The 22,478-nt window shown below is 43.4% G+C and overlaps 1 protein-coding gene across 1 annotated transcript in view; it reads left to right on the top strand.

Moving 5' to 3' along the window:
- Window positions 1–14,890: 14,890 nt before the first annotated feature.
- Window positions 14,891–22,478, top strand: part of Ly86 (lymphocyte antigen 86) — a 67,675-nt gene continuing 60,087 nt past the window's right edge. Inside the window, exon 1 of the mRNA XM_021215986.1 lies at window positions 14,891–15,126. Coding sequence (XP_021071645.1) covers window positions 14,991–15,126 — 136 coding nt within the window. The 5' untranslated portion in view covers window positions 14,891–14,990. The remainder of the gene's footprint in view (window positions 15,127–22,478) is intronic.

Consider the following 22,478-nt stretch of genomic DNA (forward strand, 5'->3'; position numbering starts at 1 on the left):
GAAGAGGAAGAAGAAGAAGAAGAAGAAGAAGAAGAAGAAGAAGAAGAAGAAGAAGAAGAAGAAGAAGAAGAAGAAGAAGAAGAAGAAGAAGAAAGAGAGGAAGAAGAAGAAGAAGAAAAATAATCAATTTGATCAATAATGCTATCAGAAAGAGTGAATGGTCTTCCCAATCCTTACATGGGCATATGCTACAGGACTGATAACTGAAGAGAAGAAAACCAAAAGACTCACGTGAGACAAATATAAGCAAAACCAAACAGGCGACTGAATAAAATATGATTGTTATGCATTTTGCAATATTACTGGGACTTGTATTCCTTCCTCCCAGTTTAAATATTTATGCTATCTACATTTTTGTATCTTATTTTACCCAAGAAAGTTCATAAGTTGCAATATTCTAGGCTCCGCAGAACATGGGCTCATCCTCAAGTGATGGTAGAGCAAACTGAAATAAAGCTTCTACAAACAAAATGAACGTAGGAGATTCTTTATTCACTATGGCACCTTGGTGTCACACACACACACACACACACACACACACACGGGTTCAATAAAAACTCATTACAGAATAAATAGCCAGCAAAGCTCATATTCAAATAGTATCAAGCAATTATCTGAGACAAGCTACAGGCGTCACGAGAGAGACTAGGGCTGGATCGGGGAGAGCGGTGTTCTTACGCTCCCCACTTTCCCTCTCCTAATTAACCCGAATGCGTTGGTCCTGGGGGCACTCCGGTGATTCTGAAGTCTCAAGCTGAGAGTGACAGTCCTTCAGTGAGTTCCCTATCCAGAGAAGGAGAAGGACTCCTATGACACACAGCACAACTATTATTAAACACTGAGCAATGGAGCTGATACCGCAGAGAAGAGAAAGCACCGTGCAATGGAGCTGATACCACAGAGAAGAGAAAGCACCATGCATGTTACACTTGGGAAGAGCTCATGGAAACTGAGGCAGAGAAGAGAAAAAGAAGAACAGCAAGGATGAGGGGCAGTAGCTCACATGTCCTGCTGTGAAAGGGGAAGAGAATGCAAACCCCATGATGGGGACAGGGTAACCTGGATGTTCTGCTACTTTAGAGCAATTAACTCGAAGCTGTGAGTACCAGACCAAAGAGTATATAGCAGCAGCATCGGTAGAGCAAAAAGCATTCAAAGGGAAGACATGTGCATGAGCAGACGGTGAGCCCCAGCCACAATACGGTGAGCCCCAGATACAATACGGTGAGCCCCAGATACAATATGCAGGGCATCTTGTCCTTGTAACTCAGAAGAGAGACTCTAGGCAGAGAGACCATACTGGAAGCTAATTTACTAGCTCAAATGCAAGATCACACAGGCCAGGACTGAGAACACAAAAGGGATGAACCAAAGAACCAGGGTAAGGTAGGTGTGTGTGTGTGCGCGTGCGTGTGTGTGTGTGTGTGTGTGTGTGTGTGTGTGTGTGTCTGTGTGTGTCTGTGTGTGTGTGTGTGTGTGTCTGTCTGTCTGTGCATCTGTGTGTGCATCTGTGTATACATCCGTGTGTGCATCTGTGTGTTCTCTCCTTGCTGAATTCTGAGCCTGATGTGTGCACTTTCTCAAGGACTATTTGTGTTCATGTTCAGACAACACTGGGAAAACAAAAGGAGTCATTGTCCCAATGTGCATAGACTCTAAGGCTTTAGGAAGGGAAGATGTCCACCTCTGGGTACAAGGCTTCCTTCAGGATTCTCCACATCCTTGTCATCCTGGGCCTTTCTACACCGCACACTGACTACATGAACAGTCAGAGATAGAATCAAGGATGCTGAGGTTGAATGTCAACATAGAGAGGTCCACCAGAGCTACAATGGAAGACAACTAAACCACATTGCTCTATTTCTAGTGCTCTCATCCAACACTGCCACTCAATGCAGTTCTTCTCATAGCAGATGGCTGGGATTCCCTCCATGTACCAATAAAGCACGTTTCCCATGAACACCAGACTGGAAGCTGTCCACTGGCTGAAGCCTTTTGCCTCAAGGACCCTCTCCTCCTCCCAGTGTCCCCCATAAAGTCCTCATTGTGTACTGTCCTTCTTATCCACTGGCTCTAAATCAGAGATTCACAATCCCCTCCTTGAGTTCTACCAAGGAACCCAGGGAGACGTATTTACATATTTAGAGGATGTTGGAAAGTCTGCAGATGAGCACTCAGACACTGGAGATGCATAGGCAATGGTGTGGATCAGGTGGTTCCTTGTGTAGGTCACCATCCAGAAACTTCCACAAGATCAGCTATCCAGAGGACATCACCATCAAACTTGGCTTTGGCGTTTGGTGATATCGCTAGCTTTTGGTGATCCACCTTCCTTTGACTCCTTTTCTTTCCCTGGAGTGAAAAGTTGGGGCTTAAAGTGCTCCTAATATTCCTGTGTTGATCTTGATGGTAGAATTAAGCTAAACCATTCATCAGCCATCCTAAAAATACTCAGGGGCTTCCAGCCTTCAGTTATCCACTCTCATAGAAAACATGCTCATCACCCTTGAGATTCTTAGAGTTTTGGGAGCGGTGTAAAGAGACAGGGACAAGGACCAGCTATCTATTTTACAACATCATGGGCAGAAAGAGGAATGACCCCTTTTAAAGGGAATTCTTTAGGTGGCAACCATTTCTCCTGCGGCAGCTGGAGTCCAGGTTCTTTCTCCTTGTTCTCTCAGGCTGGCAAGTAATTTGAGGCCTGGGACTTTGAAAGAATCACTCCCCAGCTGCCTGTGACATTTTGAAATCTGTTGCCAGTTTGAACAAAGCGATGTCTTCAGTTCCTCCGTGCGAAGGCTGGTCCTTAAAGGTTATAGGAAAACTGTTTGCTGCAGTGTTTCACGCCGTGTTGCAACTGATTTTCTAGGCAAAAAATACTCAGTGCAAACAGGTTTCCACTGTCTCTGGAGAGGGCAAGTCCAGGAGATAGAAGGCAGAGCCATCAAAAAGGTGACAGTCTGAACTTCCATAAAGGATTCGCTTCTGCCTTCCTTTCCAAAAGACCGTCATTGGCCACCTCTGATGTTAAACTAATCACGTGCAAATAATTCCTCATGAATGTGTCCTCCTCTTCCTCCAGGTGTCTAGAACACCATCCCTGGGGTAGGTTCAAATACTGGCTACACATAAGACAGAGGCACTTTTATTCTAAGGACAAAACGTTCTAATTCTTACTTCTTACATTTTAGCTTACATGTTAGTTTATTTCAGTATTTTCTGATGGCGTGGCTTTCGTGTCTTACATCTGTTAAAGGCGGCTCTTGACAGCTGGCAAGCATCAGCTTTCCCCTTTCACAAAACAATCAAAGCAAACTGGCCGCTGTGTCTTCCTCTTCTTCATGGAAACTGTTAAAGATGGGTCAGGGAGCATGCTACTGACACAGGAAGTTGACTTTGGAGGCTCCAGGGGATGCTATTTAAAGGTTTGAGAAAGTAGCATTTGAAATGAAAGCGGCAATCTCTACTTGGCACCAAGTGAGTTCTATTTTCAGATTTTTCTTTTCCAATTGCTCAAGTGCGAACTGGATTACTGTGAAAGATGCAGACACTGAGGACCCTGTGGTGGGTACTCTAACATTGTGGGCTGGACTAGATTTGGTACCATCTAGATTTAGCCCGGGGCATGTCTGGGAGACTATTTCTAGAACTGTTTAACTGAGTGGAGAGAGACACAGCCTGAGGGGGCAGCACTGTCCTAGTGTCCTAGGCTGGTGTCCTAGACTGAACAGAAAGAAAACAGTGAGCTGAACACTGGCTGTCCTCTCTCTCTGCCTCCTGCCTGATGCCGAAATATGAGCAACCACCCCATGTGCCTGCTGTCAAGCCTTCCCAGCCATGATTCACTAGGTCTCTTCAAACCATGAAGCAGTAATTGACCTTTTCTTTCTTTCACTGTTTTGTCAGGGATTTAATCGCAGCAAAGAAAAAAAGAAACTGGTTCATATGCTCTTTTCACTGTTGTCACAGAACGTCAGATTGGGGTGGACATAGAGCTAGATGGACAGACAGATGAGAGAGAGAGAGAGAGAGAGAGAGAGAGAGAGAGAGAGAGAGAGATTAGATACATAGGGATAGACAGACAGACAAACAGACAGACTGATAGCTAGACAGACAGACAGACAGAATATAGGATATTTAGATAGATTTCAGCAGAAAATATATGCATTATGTGTGTATTCCTAGTGTCACTTTTGGCTCTGTGCTCCCATGAACTGACTCTAGTATTATCATTTCAGTCGATCCATTTTTGAGATGATTAGCAGTGGGTGTGAAAACTCTGCCTATAGACATGAAGATGTGCAGGGAAACCCGGAGCAGGTAAGAAAACTAAGAACAGCGCAGATGCCAGGGTGAGTTTGCCAGCTCTGCTGAGTGCCCTGCGAACACATCCTGCTTTCCTTGGGATTTTTAAACTCTCTTCAGCCAACACAATTGCAGTCACAGGACTTTGGACCTTCCTTTCCAACATCATTTTTGAAAACCAAATTTGACCTTATCTTTTTTTTTTTTTTTCAACCATTTTAGGTGTGTAACTAGTCACAATGATTACTACCCTTTACAAAGGTATTTCCTTTTATCCCAAATAGAAGCTCTGTGACCATTAAACAATTCCCTGTTCCCCATTTTTCAAACCTCCAGTAGCTGTAGCTTTAGTTTCTGTCTCCATAAATTTGCCTACTTATACCGGCTAGTTTTAAGCCATGTTGACAAAGCTAGAGTTATTTTGGAAAAAGGAACCTAAGTAGAGAAAATGACCCAACCACATTGGACCTCATCAGATTGGCTGGTAGTGAATTTTCTTGATTGGTGACTGATGTAGGAGGGCCCAGCTCACTGAGGGCAGTGCCACCCCTTGGCCGGTGGTCCTTGGTACTATAATAAAGTAGGCTGAGCAAGCTGTGGGCAGCAAGCCAGTAAGCAGGGCTCCTGTGTGGTCTCTGCTTCAGTTCCTGCTTTCAGATTCCTGCCCTGACATCCCTGGATAATGGACTGTAACCCTAAAAGAAGAAATAAACCCTTTTTCTTCCTCATCTTGCTTTTGGTCATGGGGTCTTATCATAGCAATAGAAACCCTAAGACAGGATTTCAACTCAGTGGAACTGTCTGCCATTTGTCCGTTTGTAATCAAATTATATCACTTAACATAATGGTTTTAAGATTCAGTAATGTCACATACTTCCGTTCTCTTGAAGCTGAATGATGTTCGATTGTGTGGCTACTCATATAATCACACTGAGAGAAAGATGTATATAACTCTGCTTATCTATTCACTCGTTGGTGGACATTTGGCTACTGTGAATAATGCTGCGAATGCTCAGGTATCCGTTTCAGCCCCTTCTTTCAGTGCATTTGATAGATTTCCTAGAAGCAGAATTTCCAGTTCCCTTGGAATTTTCCGTTTAACTTTTAAAGGAGCTGTCAAAAGGCTTCTTGAATCGCTGGGCATTTCTCCCACATGTACAAAGGCTCAAATATCTCTACAGCATCAGCGCTTGCATGTTCTGTTGTGGCTATTTTGATTACCCATCCTAACGAATGAGAATGCTGTAGAATTGGTTTTCTTTGTTACCTACATGCATCTAGTGAATTCTGATGTTGGGCCTCTTATCATATACTGATCTTCAGAGAAACTACACATCAAGTCCTAAGCCCATTTTGTGAAGCCATGCTGTTGTGTTGCTGAGTCGTGACTCCTTATTCTGATCCTTAGGGGTGTGATTTGTGAATAATTTCTCCATTCTGTTTACTCTGCTGATAGGATGGTTCAATAAGCACTTTGTTGTTGCTGTTGTTGTTGTTGTTACTTTTATAAAGTCCAATTCGTTTCCTCCTTTCTTTTATTGCCTGCTGTGGTTTGAAATAGACTTGCGTGTCTCCAAAGGTCTAGGGGTTGGAAGCACGGTGTTCAGGATAGCAGGATTGATAAGAAGCAGAATATTTTTTTCCTTTTGAGCACTATATATATATATATATATATATATATATATATATATATATATATATATATATATATATATATATATATTATATGTAATTATATTCATCCCCATCACCCTCTAGTATCCTCCTTTATCTCTCTCTGAACCCTCTGGTCTTCCCACCTAATTTTCTAGCGGCTACACCACTTAAGAAAATGATACCCACTTCTCTAGCAGACATCAACTGTTGAAAAAAAAAAAAAAACTTGGATATTATCCCTAGGCTTGACTCTTAGTTCTGCCCTTGGGAGACCTTGGTTAAATGACTTCGTTCCCTAAACTTCCATCTTATAGCAAAGGCATTACCCAATTCCCACTCCAGATCCATGCGAAAACAGGAGTTCATGGTTGATTACTGTTGTTCAATTAACTACCTCTGAGGACCATGAGCTACAATTCCGACTCCATCAAGAATGAGCCCTTTGCCTCTGCTGAGAAGCCACACACATGATGTCTGGCTGTCTGACTAAATGGCTATTTTGATGATGTTGCAAGAGCAAAAAAACTATAGGGGGCATAGAGGGAAATTATAAAGGTTGTTGCATAAGCTTTTACATCGCAGTGTGTAATCTTTCCTCCTTGGGAAAAGATAGCAAGAATCTTGAATAAAACCACAAACACGGATCTTAGGCATTGTACCAAAAATGTGTAGATTTTTATACTGTTAGTAATTGGGGGGTATATTATCTAACTTAAGAAAAGGGTTCCTATTTGTTTATCAAGAAACCCAAGCCTTCTAAACCTTGTCCAGCTCTGACCCAGGGGTAGCATTCTGTTGATATTTTTCTTCGCTACTGTTCTTCTGAAATGTGTTAGTTCACACGTATGCCTCAGCCCCTAATTTACCATGTAAGCATTTTTTTTTCTAATGATGGTATTTTTATTTTAATCTCGGCCACAGGAAATGAAACCAAGACAGTAACGTCAGTTCTCTCATTGCTGTGGCCAACAGCCATATGACAGAAGCAACTTAAGCAAGGGAAGGTTTGCTTGGCTCTCAGTTCAAGAAGGAACAGAGCCATCAGACTAGGGATGGCAAGAAGGAGTGAGGGGCAGGTAATATTTGTGTCTGTGGTCAGGAAACAGAGAACTGACCACACCCGGAAGTGGGACTGGGCTATAAAACTTCAACCCCACCCCCACCCCTGTGACCAACTCCCTCCAGTGTAGTTCCATCTTCTAAAGTTCCCTCAGTCTCCCAAAACAAGCCCACTGGGTGGGAACCAATTTCTCAAACACATGAGCTTTAATGGTGCCTTTTCACATTCAAGTCAACAGCAAGGGCTACCAGAGTTTTAATTCCAAATAGCCAGGTACCCTTGACTCAAATGGGGAAGCTATACACCTCCTGTTGCAGCAAGAGTCTGCACCTTACCTAGGCCATAAAACTGAGAGCAGTGGAACCTGTAGCCCACAGGTCTCACTCCATCACCTTTGCAACATCTTCCTTATAAGCATTCCTCTTCTTGAGGCTTTTTTGAGGAAAAGCAATCGTTGAGCAATAATTCTTGAACTTTTTGTTCAAGGGGAGCAAGAGGGTCCCATGCCTCCAGTGGCTCTTACCAAACATTCAGAGATTGCAGGGAGACTGAGCGCCCCACGCTGCCAAGTGAGAGTTTCTAGTAATCAAAATTGTGTGCACTGACGAGGGCAGCAGCTGGAGGAACGTTGCTGAAGAAGTCAGCTTTTTCCCCTGCACGACCTCTCAGTTAATCAAGTTCAGCGAGAGAGTGTGATCCAAGCAAAGGCAGCTTCTTATCTCCAGAATTCTTTATTTCTTATTATTATAAGCACTATGTGTTTTGTTAACAGTTGGCATTGTCCTCTGAGTCCTCAAGGACATCTCAGAGCAGATTTTTCTGAGCTCACGTCACTTCATAGCAGTTTATGCAGAGACGAGGATCGCTATGCAGGAACGAGGGGGGTATTGATGCTTATTGATGGGATTTTCATGGCGGTCTAAATACCTAGTTTTCATTTCTTTCATTTGAATTTAACATAAGAGGAAAACAGTCAATGATCATATACAAGAATTTTACAAAGGCAGAAATACACATGTCCAGCATGGCACTGTTAAAAGATGTTCTCTTGTATTATTATGCTGAAAGAAATGTAAATAGGCATAAGGAGACACTATTGTTTATCTACTAAAAACGGTCCAAAACAATCAATAGTAATATGCAACTGCTAAGAGGATTGTTAAATTGCCCAGTGTCCCTGGGTAAAAATATGATTGTGTGTGTGTGAAGCCTTAAAACGTCTGGTAACTCTTTCCACAGAGAACTTCACTTTGAGGAACTTACTCTGAAGAAATAGTCGTGGCTAAGTTCAAACATAACAAAGAAATTCCCCTCAGCATTCACTCTTATTATTGTGCCATTGACAACTAGTTGAGTGTCCAAAGTATAAACAGATGCAGTCTACACAAGAGAAGAACACACACTCATTAAGATTATCTCATGGAAGGAGATGCATACCCAGTGTAAGTTGTACAGGTCCGATGTGTGTGCACACATTCAAATGAAATCTCACCAAGCCTCCGTGGAGATCTCCGTTGGAGGTTGAGGTTATTGGTGTTTCCTTCCCACCTTCCTTTAGCCTCCCTGCCTGAAAAGTTCTTCAGTTAAAATGCATGAGAAACAAAAAGAGAGGAAAAGAAAACTGACCTACTTCTAGTAAAAGATGCATCTGCATTTTTGTTGATATTGGGGGGGGGGGGTTACAGACTCCTTGATAAGGAGAAGCTCCTTGTCTTGCCTTTCTGATGATTACCAATGGAGTCTGGAAGACCAGCGGACTTGACCAAAAAGACAAGCCCATTGGCCCATACGACCTTGGAACGTCACCCATTCAATATAAACTCTTTTATTGGCTACTTGTTGCGCACTAGACTATGAGCATACAAAACTGAGAAAGAGAAACAGGAAATTGCAGGAAGTATGGACGAGGAGAGATTCTGGGATGGCTGGGTTTTGTCAGCTTGTCATGAACTAGGGTCATCTGGGAACAGGGAACCTTGGTTGAGAAGACGTCCCCATTAGTGTAGCATGTCTTGATTAGTAATTGATGTGGGAAGGCCCAGTCAACTGTGGGCAGTGTTGTATTGGAGCTGATGGCCATGGGAGGTAAGAAAGGCAGCTGAACATGAGTGAGGAGAGCCAGCCAGTCAACCAGCATTCCTCCACGGCCTCTGCTTCAGTTCCTGCCTCTAAGCTCCTTATTTGAGCTCTTGCCCTGAATTCCCTCAGCGATAGGCTTCCCTCTTGTTCATTGTGTTTTAAGTCCAACTAGACAGTTGCTGGTTACTGACAAGGTATTTGTGCCACTGGTACAGTTTAGGGTATTAGTGCCATTCTGGTTCATGCTGTAGTTCATGGACAGCATATCTGGGTAGGTCTGTTATTGCTTCTCTTTATGGTACCTTCTGGTACCATGAAAGATATTCCTCAGAAAGGAGGGTTTTAGGCTAGTTCTAGCTCTGTACCCAATATCTGAAACGTATGTTATTTTCAGCAATAGGGACTTCCATCTTTGTTGGGCAACACCAATAGCTTATAATGTTTGGGGAGACTCTTGGACAAAAGTTGGACCCTGACCAACTCAATAAAAAGGGCTTTTCATGCCTGCTGTTGGGGTAAGAAGTTATTTAATTCCAGCTACCATCTGCCAATCCAGCATCATATTCAATGCAGAGAGTTGGCTTAAATGTGGCAAGCACACATCCTATAGCAACATCTGAGCATTCTGAAATCATCCAGAGTTGGAGGCATATATAGAAACCAAAGCTCCATGTTCTACCTGCGGCATCTGCCACGTAAGAACCATCTTTCCACTTCCTGTCACATAACAGCCACCTCTCTATTCTTTACATGCTTTTAGTTCCCCTGGGCTCCCTCCTTGAACTTACAGAAATTCTTTCAATCTTGGAAAGCATTCTCAATTTGTGGGACAGAGTTTTAGCTACGAGTTGCTAATTTATCCCACGCTTCAGAGTACAATGAATATCAGTCTTTCCAAATGAGACCTCCACACCCTGAATCTCTGAGTAATTTCTTCTGCTTTAATCAGATGCTGCAATGTACTGTCCTTTAAATCATTGGGAAATTGATCTAGCTGATCTATAGTGCCTTCCTCTTCCCTGGAATAGCAAATATATTCTGCAAACAAAATTCATTTCTGTTTAGAGTTTGCTATAGAATTTATAGATCCATTTAGAAACAAAATACTTTACATATTATGTTCCTGGAATAATTAGGCATTAATAATGATAACAAATGCAGCAACAATACCAAAATGAGGGGAGAATGGCATTTCATAGAAGCCTGCTATGGTTAATACATTAGAGAAAATGGTTAATGGAAAAAACTTAATGAGCTACTGGGCTGGGGAAATTTTATAGTTTATAGGATATATGCAGCAATCAATGAAATATTTCAGAAAGTTCAATCAAAGAACCCTGCCTTTCAGTTTTCAAATCTCTTTTCTTCAGCTGAGAATGACAGTTCATGGCTAGAATCCCAACACTTGAGAAGCTGAGGCAAGAGAATTGCTGTGAGTTCAAAGCCACCCTGGGATCCATTGTGAATCCTGGGTCAGGATGGATATGAAGTGAGAACATACCTAAAATAAGCAAACAAATAGGGCCGGGGAGATGACTCAGCACCTAAGGGTGATAAGAACTAAACCTGACATTCTGATTCCGTACAATCCACATGGTGGAAGTAGAGGAGTGGCTATCATTGGTTGTCTTCTGACCTCCACAAGAGTGGAAGTGTGGGTAGCATGCATATACATGCATGCATGCATTTTTACACACACACACACACAATCAATCCATGTAAATAAAATAACTCATCTCTTTCCTTTATTAAGCTGCTTTGTGCTGAACAAATAAATGTACTGTTGCTTCTACTAAGGTATATCTCCTTGACCTTCACATAAGAGCAGTTTACACTTTCCATGAAATCTAGAAGTCTAAAAAGCCTGTCTCCTTTCACCATGGTGTGACAGAAACCAAGAGACAGGACACAGCAGAAAGGAGAAAGAAACCAGGGTCAAAGCAAGAGAAACATTTTGCTTTCTGTCCAGTCATGGATGCTTAACAATGGAAGATGCTCTGAGACATATGTCTTAGGAAACATTGGGCCATTGTGTGATCATCAGAGAGAGCATTACACTGATCTGCATGGCACTGAGGATTCAGCCCACGGAGCAAAATTGCTTCTATGAGTAAACGATCCACCATTTTCAAACTTCCTCCCCAAATGCCTTGACACCAGCCTTCCACACTCTGCCCACTGTGCAAACATCCTCCTGTCTTTGCCGCTCAGAAACAGGAGTAAATTCAAATGTGCACGTGAGTCGAGGTTTTTATTGCAACATTGAAAATAAATATCTTTGACAAAAAAAAAATATGACCATGACTGTCATAGTGCTAGGATAAATGCACTTCTGTGTCTGGTCTTCCATTCCATCTCTGTTTGTTTCTCCATATTTAGTAGAGGCCTGCTTTGAATGTCTGTGAATGTCATCACTGTTGTGATCACTGTGAATCTCATCTCAAAAACTCAATGGTCTTCTTTAATTGTATTCTTCAAGCACACACACCCATGGTGGGATGGCCCCTGATGACACAGTAAGCAATGGCCTCTCTGATTTCTCTACCTTTGTAATTCTTAATCACTTTGAACTTGCTTTCTAGGTCAGTTACTTCTTGTGGCCTCTTACTGACATCATTAGCAGTGGGTTCTGTCAGGGACACTGTAAACAAGGCCACCGGAGATGAAATTAGCACGGAGAAAATGATGCAAGCAAGCACTGTGATAAACACAAGATGTACAAGGCTGCTCCTGCTGGCCTTCTCCATAGGTCTGGTCCGTTGTGGCAACGGTTGTGCAGTTCTCCATTATCCTAAGTATGCTGTGGCAGCTGGAGGATGGCAAACACCATGGGAATCAAGGAAGAATGAAAGTACTGTTGCCGTTGAAGCCAGCATTCATGTTCAGAGCAGCACGGGAGAGAGAGATAAAACTGATCCAAACTACTTCCTTGTCCTAAGGAAGTACAACATCCACACTGAAACTGAATCACTTTCCCAAGGGACTGGATTTCCATGGCATTAGCCTCTTCTTTCACAGTATATTGATGCAAAGATGAAGCTCTTTCCTTTGAACACACACACACACACACACACACACACACACACACACACACACCATGGAGACAGGGAGGATATGAATTTCTAGATATGTAAGTTGATCTAAAGGGGGTTCTCACACTGCACACCCAACAACTCAGAACATGTTTTATTATTGCTTGGTTAGTGGGGCAATTACTGTTTTGAGAAAGGCTGTCACTATGTAGCTCAGGCCAGGCCCCAAAGTCTTAAACCTTCTATATCAGCCTCCTAAGTGCTTACACTCTGTTCTTAGATATCTTTGGCTCATCCCACCCATAGACAGGATGCTTCAGCCCACTCAGCATCCTTCCTTTCCCAGATCACCTTGCCTTCCTCCCTCCTTCCACTCCACTCCTCGCTGGTTTCTCTCCATCTTTAGTCAGCCTTATTTTCACCCCGCACGAAAAGGAGGGCACCACTCCCAATATGACCACTACGAAAGGAGAGAAGTGGGAGACAGGAAGAGGACTGTCAAAAAGCAGAGGAGAAATGCAGCCAAGAGTAGAGACATCGCCGTTTTAGCCACAACTTGCTAAAGGGGGGGGGGGGAGTGGAGGAGATGATACCAGGGCCTGGCAGAATGTTCAGTTACCATTTACATATACATAAACTGTATTTTAAATAGCTATCATAAGATGATTTGAATCTTATTCTATAGTAAGGAACAGGACATTCTCGAAGAATGTTTTGTTGTCTTTATAAAGTTTCCAGTTAAAAACTTGTCTTCGTCGCTGTTCTATTGCTGTGACAAGATGCCATGAGCAAGAGAATTCTTATAAAAGAAAGCATTTAATTGGAGACTGGCTTACAGTTTCAGGGGCTTGGTCCATTATCATCATAGCAGAAAACACAGCGGCAAGCAGGCATGGTGCTGGAGACGTATCTGAGAGATACATCCTGATCTACAGGCAGACACAGAGAGAGAGAGAGAGAGAGAGAGAGAGAGAGAGAGAGAGAGAGAGAGAGAGAGAGAGACCTGACATGGACTTTTAAAACCTCAAAACCCACCCACCCCAAGTGACACACTTCCTCCAAAAAGGCCACACCCCCAATCTTCCCGATCTTTCCAAGCAGTTCATCAAGTTCTACTTGATGTTGACTGTTCTTTCAAACACATGAGCCTGTGGGGGCTATGCTTATTCAGACCACTGCACTTCTGCTAGCTTTCTGTTGCTGTGACAGAGTGCCTAAGATAAATAAACGGAGGGAGGAAAAGTGTTGGTGTTGCCCCACGGCTTCAGAGGTTTCAGAGCATGGACATGTGGCCCCATTGTTTTGTAGGTTGGAGTGGACCATGTTATGGTGGGGCTACGTATGGACGAAACCTGATGTCCTTGTGGCGGCTCAGAAACAAAGCAAGAGGAGGGATGCGAAGAGTTAGAATCCCACTGCCCTCTTTAAGATGATCTAAATTAAAGGTCCCACCACATCTCAATAGTGCCCCAGGCAGGTGACCAAACACTTAGCAGCACATGGGACTCTGGGTGACGGTTTAATATCCAAACCATAACAGAACTCAAGATGACATCATTATGGATTGATTTCTGAAACAGGTGAGCCAAGAACCACTAGTCAGAGCCAAGCCTGGCTCTTGGTTGACAAAACGAGTTCCCATAACTCCTTGAGGGAATGGCTTGCTCCTCTTTCCTATGAGGCTGCATTACATGTTATAGGAAAAAAAAAATGCCATCTGTCATGCAAGGAGATAATATTTTTATTGAGAAGTCTTCTAAAAATATATTGTACATTCTCAACGGGATACAATTCATCTCTTCCTGCCATGGGAAAGAGTGTGGCCTGTTGCTCTGCAGCATTGCTGGCCTTGGCCATGGGTCCGATGAACTGAATAGAGTGGGGTTAGGGTTAGGAAAGCTTACTGCGCTGAGGCACAGCAGCAAGAGTCCATGGAGGGAAGCACCTTGGTGTGAGAAGTGGTATCAGTCACCTCTCCAGTGCCCTGTAGTTGAACAAGCCTTCAAGGGAAGCCATGTGCCCATGAACTGTCTCCGTGGGTAAAAGCACTTACCTCATAAGCCTGGTGACTTGACTGCCACTTCCATATGATCACACACGCGCAAACACACTGAAAGACAACACACATATATACTACAAATAAATAAAGTAAAAAAAAAAAAATGTTAAAAGGGAAACCCTTCCTCCTGGTGCTGTTGGCCCAGAAATGGAAGATGGCTTACTTCTCAGAGGGAATGCATCACCCAGCAACAGAGCTGCTCTGTGGGGCTCCGAGTGCAAGGTCCCGTTCCTCTGGCCTAACCCCAAAGGCCAAAGCCAGAAGAGAACAAAATCCAAAAACCCCGTTCCAGATCCTAAGTTCTAGTACACCACCCTCAAAATGTCCAATGTGCCTGCTGGCGTTAGCCAGCTCTGAGCCTCACATCAGTGGGATAGACGCTGATAGAAAACACATGGTGGCTGGAAGCTCACTTTTCCTGAGTTTACAGCTCCAGTAGGGGACAAAGACTTTAAAAGGGGCTGTTTTGAGGAGTCGTGCGGGACCTCTTCCTGTGAAAGTGAAAAGTCACCTTTCAGCCTAGCCCATACCTGCCCATATGCGCATGCGCGCATGCAGAGCTGCGTGCCTGTGCACCCGCGAGCACACTTGCTATTTCAAGTGTGTGAAAGCCCCCTGGAACCGTATTCAAATGCCCCTCCCTGCTGTCTGTCTTTGTCTTCTCACAGTATATTTCCCAGAGACTAGTATTCGAGAAGTGAAACTGAACATACTGCTCCTTTCATGAAGGGGGGAGGACGAACCTCGGAGGTCTTTTTATTGGGTTGGCTTACCATTGGGCACATACGACCTCCTCGCCATGAACGGTGTCGCAGCTGCCCTCCTTGTGTGGATTCTGACTTCTCCGAGCAGCAGTGACGATGACAGAGAAAAAGGTTGGCCCAAGCACACAGCCTGCAACAGTGGGGGCTTGGAAGTAGTCTACCAGAGCTGTGGTAAGGTCTTATGAAATGGCCGCTTGTGCTTATGGGGAAATTAAAGCTACACGTGGGCAATACGAACACTGAGTGGGTATGGGTGAGGGATGAGGTTTTCGGTGCCTTTTGCAGCTACAGTGCGCCTTTGAGGGCCATGGAGAGCCCTTGGGAGCTGTGACGGGGGAGGGGGGGGAGGGCCAGGGACAGTGGGACAGCCTTCTGAAAATAACAAACAACACCAAAGAAAGAGAGAAATGAATAGTCTAGATATAGAGCGAGGTCTAAGAACTCAGCTCCCCCCCCCCGTCCGTTCCCCCCCACACACACACACACACACACTCCAAGAACAAGTGATCAATGATCTTGCAACAAGCTTTTCTTCCCAAACCCTGCGCCTGTGCTGGCTTTCCACATCAGCCATTTTGCAAACTGGGTGAGCATCAAGCCACTTTTGTCCAAGAGACTCTGTCCTAATTCAGCCGCCCCCTCTAGAGTGCTTGTCACGCGGCACTGTGCCACCCATTAAAGCAGCAAGCATGTCAGAAATAGTATCCAATGCCAGGGTTTCCCCCAGGGACAAGGACAGCGAAGGGGAGTGCTGTGGTCTGCCTGTGTCCTGGAACGTGTATTAGAAACTTAACCCCAGTGCAACTATTTGAGAGGTGGCATATACTGAGACGCGTTCGGCTGGGAGAGCCCCGCTGTTGGCACCACAAACCAGAACTTAGGAGTGGGTTAGTTCTAAAGTCTGAATTTGGTACCTCACCTCATTTTTTCCTTCTGTGATGCTATGGCACAGTGAGGAAAAATGAGCCTTGGGATCTATTTCCAATGGGCAGTAGAACAAATGGCTCATGGAAAGGCAGACATTATGAAACCTGGAAATCTGTAGGGAAACGGGACAGATGAGCTGAAGGCTATGCAAAGGAGATTCTGAGCCCCTGTGTTGGTCCCACTGCACACTGAGAGGAAATGGAAGCAACTAGCTGAGCCCGGATTCTGCCACCCAACTTTGGTTTCTGGGGTAATTCAATGGATTATTTTTAATTTCCTTTTAAAAGGAATGTTGAAGTACATTTTAAAAATTAAAAGTAAGAAAAAGAAAAGAACGTGCCGGGTGGAGAAAAGCTGACCTTGTGATGCCTGCTGTTCTCAGGACAAGTGGGAGCCTAGACATCTGGGTTGGGTCACGTGGACTACTTGGGATTTGATTTCCCAAGACATTAAGCCTCATGTGATTGGCTATTCTGTGTCTAAGATTCTCCCTAGCCAAGTCTCGTGTGTCCTTTCACTCACCTGGACAAGAAGCAAGAGACCCTTGGTCTGTCAGGGAAAGAACGGGGACATATGTGCTGCCACACTGTCTGCGGTGCTGCATCTATTTGGAGGTGGTACTTCTCTGCAGAGTAATTAAATCTCAGAAATAAGCCCTGGGCACTTGGAATAAAGGAACAGGGGAGATGAAGTTTTCATCCAGGGAGAGTGGGAGAATCAGCCGAGGAAACCAAAGGATAACTGCTTTGTGGGAGGGATGTCTCAGAGGCAGGCGTCAGTTACCAGGAGACAGAGTGATCTGAAGAGAGCAAGGTTTGGATTGTCAAATGTTAATTGAAACTTTAAAAAAAAAAAAAAAAAAGATAAAAGTAGCTGGGCCACATCTCCCACAAAAAGGGTCTGCCTGTGTGTGTTGAGAGCCATGCTTAGTTCCTCATTAGCATGATTCTTGCTTTGTAGATGTGTAAACCTGAGGCTGGAGAGGCCAGCTAACACTAAAGGTTATCTAGCTAATACTGGGGAAATTATACTCCAGCAGCACAAAGAAGACAAAACATTTGGGTAAATATTTGTGGAGTTAGAACACATTGGTCACTGGCCTCACTAAATCCAAAGGCTATGATCTTAATAACCCTGGTGTGTAGAGTTTTGTTGTTGGGCATAGTGATATAGAGGGTTGAGAAGGAGATTTCAACAGAGAAAATAGCTTATATAAAGGCAAAGAGATGTGGCATGACCAAACCAAGTTCAGAGGCCTGTGAAATGATGGGAGAGGTACAGTCAGAGCCCTAGACAAGGGCATGTTGCCTGCTGCCTTTGGCTTTGGAGAGCCTCCACTTTGGAAGGATCCCTTGGGGAGTGGATGTGGCTGGAAATGGTGCTTATATCTGGACACCATGATGTTTGGGAAGTTGAGGGAAAAAAGTATGGTCACCATGAAAGCCATTCAACAGTCTTTAGACTAAGAGGATTGTGGGTAGACTCTAGGGTCAGCGGACAGGCAAGATGGACCCTTGGTGCTCTGGCAAGGGTGGTGCTCACTCTGTCTTCTGGGTGGTCCTGAGCTTTTGGAGGCAGAGTGACTGGTTTGCAGGGCAGCTGCCTCATAAACAGGTTGCCTGGTGTGACAGTCTGGCCAGTGTACTGCTAAGGCAGTATTAGCACACATCAGGGGCTTCTAGGCTCCCACTACATGCCCAGAAACAGAGTTGCCGAGGTGTTCTGGAGTTGCACTTCATTTGTCTCTTTTAGTTTCATTTGTGATTTTAGTTCCAAGAGGAGGAGACCTAACCAGAATTCACTTTCTAAAAGAAAAAAAATATCCTTCAAGAGAAAGGGAACATCAGAAGTGACTTCTGAATGTTTGGTATGAACCAGAAAGCCAGGCGTGGTGGTTCATACCTTGAATAGTAACACTTGGGAGATGGAGACTAGAAAATCTAGAAGTTCAAGGTCATTCTTGACTTCACGGTGACTTTGAGACCAGTATGACTATATGAGGCCTGGTCTCAAAAATACAAAAAAAAAAAAAAAAAGTAAATAAATAAATAAATCTAAAAAGGAAGTGAGCAAGATGTTCTGAAAAGCAGAAGCTCTAACTTATTCAAGTAAGAGAACTGAAAAGAAAAAGAAGAAGAAAGCCAGTATTGTCAAAGTGAAGTACAAGAACACACACACACACACACACACACACACATACTTATGTGTGTATGTCTAGGGATATGGTCCCAATGCCCACTAGTGAATTTACTCATATGCAGCCTCTAGTACACAAAGATATAATGTGGATTATGAAAATACTTATGACAAGAGAGAAATCAATAGCAGTAGGAGAAATAGGGTGAGTGAAGAAAGACACAGGGTTACGGAGAGAACCTGCGTCCCACCAAAAAAATCTACATATTAAAACCAATGTGCAGTCTGCAAGCGTGATAACCTTCGACTGCCTCCTGGAATATGTGCATGTTATAGTGAAAGGAAAACCGATTCTACATCGTTGTTCTCTGACCTCCACATACACACCATGTCATGGGTATGCCAATACTCATGCTCACACTCACCCGCACACTTACACAATAACAACAAAATGTAATATATATGTTAAACCCTACTTATAAGATTAGACGTATTATAAGTATTAGTTATTATTGTATTAGGAGGTAAGGCTTTTGTTAGGCAATCAGAGCATGAAAGTCAAAGCTACAGAAACGGGATTTTTCTTTTACAAAAGAGACCTGTGGAGCCAGAGGATGGCTCCAACCACCCAAGCCTGCTGGGCACTCGGATCTCTAACTTTTAACCTTGAGAACACTGAAAAGCCCAAGTTTGTTGTTCAAGCCACTCTGTCTACGGCAACTTGTCGGAGCAGCCTGAGTCGAGAGAAACAAGCAATTAAGGTCAAGACACACACAGCAGATGCGTCAGGTAGGAGACAAGGACTACGGATCTGGAGCAGGCAGACCTCATTCAAACCGCTGGGCGAAACTTCTACATCGCAGGCCCTTGTTACCGAGATGTTTGTCCCCAGTCATGCTCCAGGTTTCATTCTGTGAGCTAAAACAGAATGCGTGGGGTCTTAGGACTCAGCTGAACTAGTACTGAGCTTGCTCTGTGACATGACGACCTGAGTTCAATGCCCAGAACTCATGTAAACATGCTAGCTAGATATGTATGCCTGTAAGCCCAGCACCATGGAGGAAGAGACAGACATATATTCCCAGGGCTCACTGGCAAGCCTGTCTAGCCTAGTTAGTGAGTTTCAGGACAGATGAAAGAAAGATGTCTCAAAAATTAAGGTGAACAGCACCTGAATAACAACAGCTGAGGTTGACCTCTGACCTCCACATATATGCACACACGTGGACATAGACATAAGCACACAACACACATATATAATATAAAATAAATAAGACTATATATATATATATATATATATATATATATGTACACATATATGCATATATGTATATACACGTGTATTTTATCGTTTCAGAGTTCTGAGGGTTTCACTTGGTTTCTGGGTCATGGTACTGCCTGGGCCTCACTTCCTTAAAAGCTCTAAGAAAATTCCTGTGATGGTTTTTTTGTTTTTTTTTGTTTTTTGTTTTGTTTTGTTTTGTTTTGTTTTGTTTTGTTTTTTTTAGCATGCAATCTTGCTTTTTAGTTCAAGGCTCCTCCTTCATCTTCAGAGGCATCCCTGTGGCATCTCGTCTCAGCCATCTCATTGCCTCCCTGTGCTGTGGCAAAGCCCTCTACCTCCTTCCTATGAGGACATTTGTATAAAGACGACTTCACAAACACAAGATGTGTAACCGCGATGGCAAAGCCTCTGGCCACACACAGTAGCATTCGTGGGTTACAAAGATAAGGACATGGGTGGTTTTGGTGATCATTTCCAACCTACTATAAGAGAGACAATATTTTATCTTATAGGGGTTCAGTGAAAAGGACTATGGGAAATTTTCTCCTCATATACTGCATGCTTAATAAATCTTTGCTGTTGATAACTTTATATGATATTATATAATCAATACAACAGTGATTCTCAACCTTCCTACTGTTGTGACCCTAGTCCTTCATGCTGTGGTGACCCCCCCAACCATAAAGTTATTTCATTCTACTTCATAACTGTAATTTTGCTGCTGTTATGAATCATGACGTCAATACCCAATATGCCCAGGATATCTGAAATGGGATACCCAAAGGAGATGCAGACTACAGGCTGAGAACCACTGCAATAGAAGCATAGCTACCTATAGGCTTCATGGAAGGCAATTCCAACAAAGAAAGGACATGTCCAAAATAAAACCATTTTCAAGAAGATTGTCAACGGATTCTGAAGTGTAAACGATACGAGAAAACTTCCCCTGAGTAACTAGCTTCCTGGACAACATCTCTAAGCAATACAACTGTCCCCTTGGTGTAGATGAAGGCCTAGAGTCAGCACATAATGTAAAGAGCCATTGGAGACCCTTCCCTGCATGCCGCACGCAGAGGACCTGCTCATCCTTCCCTGCATGCGGCACTCAGGGGTCCTGCTCATTTTGAAAGTTCAGTTGTCATAGGAACAAATGAGCCATTCACTCTCCAGGAAATTCTGCATAACTATTGTTGTTGCTGCTGTGGGGTTTGTTAGCAGTTTCTTCACACAGGTTAGATTGCAGGGATCTGGGTACGATTTCCTGGCAAAGCATGAAAATAGACTCCAGGCTTGCCATACTTTTCACATACTTCATCATCAAGGAAGCAGAGAAGATAGGATGTGTGACATATACCTAAGTAGTTCCATGTTCCCTTTTCGTTTTCTCTAATACTCAACAGACAACCTGGCCATGGAAAGGGTCCTTGAGAATAATCTGCAGCAGGGGACTGCCAACTGTAGCCTGCAGGCTAAATCACATGTGTGGCCTGTGAGCTAAGAGCTGCTTTTTCATTTTTAAATGATTAAGAATAATACTTCTATTGCTATGAAACATACCTGATATGATTAACTTTAAAATGAAAGATTACTTTGCTTCATAGAGTTGAGGTTCCTGTCTGTGATTCTTTGTACCCATTGCTTTAGGCCTGTGTGAGATGCTTTCAATATTAGGAGTGAAGTAAATGGTATACCGCATACACAGGAAGTGAAATGGTAGAAGAGGAGACCAGGTCTCTCAGCTCCCTTGGAGGGTTTCCCTACATTGGCCTATGGACTTCTATTGACACTATTCCTGGGAAGACTTGAACCAATTCACCAAAGATGACTGACTAAATTAACTGATGGCAGACTAAAGAAACAATGCTACCAAAGTCCAACTTGGTAAAGCAATTAATATTCAGGGGTTATTTGCAGGCATGTGGGTCGGAGGTTACTTACTGGAGCAGGGATGACTCAAAGGGAGTTGCATCATCAAAAACTCACTCTGATACAAGTGAGACTCACAAAAGCTGGACCCCTGGATCTGTAGGAAACACCACTTGTAGGTAGTTTGAGAGATCAGAGGTTTGTCTCCTCAGAAATTCTTATTGCTTATATTATCTTGGAGGATGGAGGGGATCTTATACATCTGGTAAGTTTCAGGAAGTTTCTGAGATTTTTGAGTTGTCTTCTTCCTGAGTCTAAAGGATTTTTCTGAGTCTTAATGAGTTTCCTTCCATAGCTAAACCAACTGTAGGAAATTACTATGCAAATTCCTACTAGGCCCCACCTCTTAAATGTTCTATCACCTACTGATAACTCTACATTAGTGAACAAATCTTTGACACATAGGCCATTGGGAGACATTTAAGATACAAACTAACAAAGCCCTGAGGTACACGAGGACTGCATGAAACTCAAATGTATGTGTCCATAAGTAAAATTTTATAGGCATACAGCTGTGTCCATTCTTTTATGTATTGTTGATGGTTACTCATGTGCCGCATCAGCATTGTTGAGAAGGGTGATCTTGCTCACAGGCCACACACAGCTTTAGATGCCAACCATCTTTATAGACATCATTGGCCTAAGGTAGGAAAGAATCTCTCAAAATTGTCAGCAGAGCCCATCCTCAAGTTCTGGATCTTCTGAGTGATTTTTAGCAACAGAGTACTTGGGAATGCATCCTAAATCTACCATGTTGATAAGAAATGTATAGATGTTCTCTCAGAGAATTTTTGTTCTTATAATCTCCCTCTTAGGTATCTGGAGTTCCAGCTTTTGTGAGTCTCACCCATGTTTGTGTGGGCTTTTTCCATTGCAGAAATTTTAAAATTAATAGTCACTTAGAATGCCTCATATAACCCTTACAAAAAAATCCTGGAGGGAGTTTGGATGGGGAATCGCCAATTGTAGAACTGAGGCACATATATTGTAAGTGAACAAGATAATATGCTACGCTTAACACAAACCTAAGTATTCCAGCTTTCCCTCTTCTGGGGTTCTAATAGGCAAACATCTAGGAGGGGAAAGAGGAGGAGGGAAATATCTTCTGATTAAAGAACATTCTTTTTTTCCTGTCCTCCTACCCCAATCCCCACTCTCTCCATCTCTTTACATATTCAGAATTGGCTCAATTTAGCTCTTGCTATGCAGCCAACAGGGACCTTCAGTAGCTCTAGAGGGGGACCTCCCC

Source organism: Mus pahari, chromosome 16 (genome assembly GCF_900095145.1).
Source record: "Mus pahari chromosome 16, PAHARI_EIJ_v1.1, whole genome shotgun sequence".
Classification (NCBI taxonomy): Eukaryota; Metazoa; Chordata; class Mammalia; order Rodentia; family Muridae; genus Mus; species Mus pahari.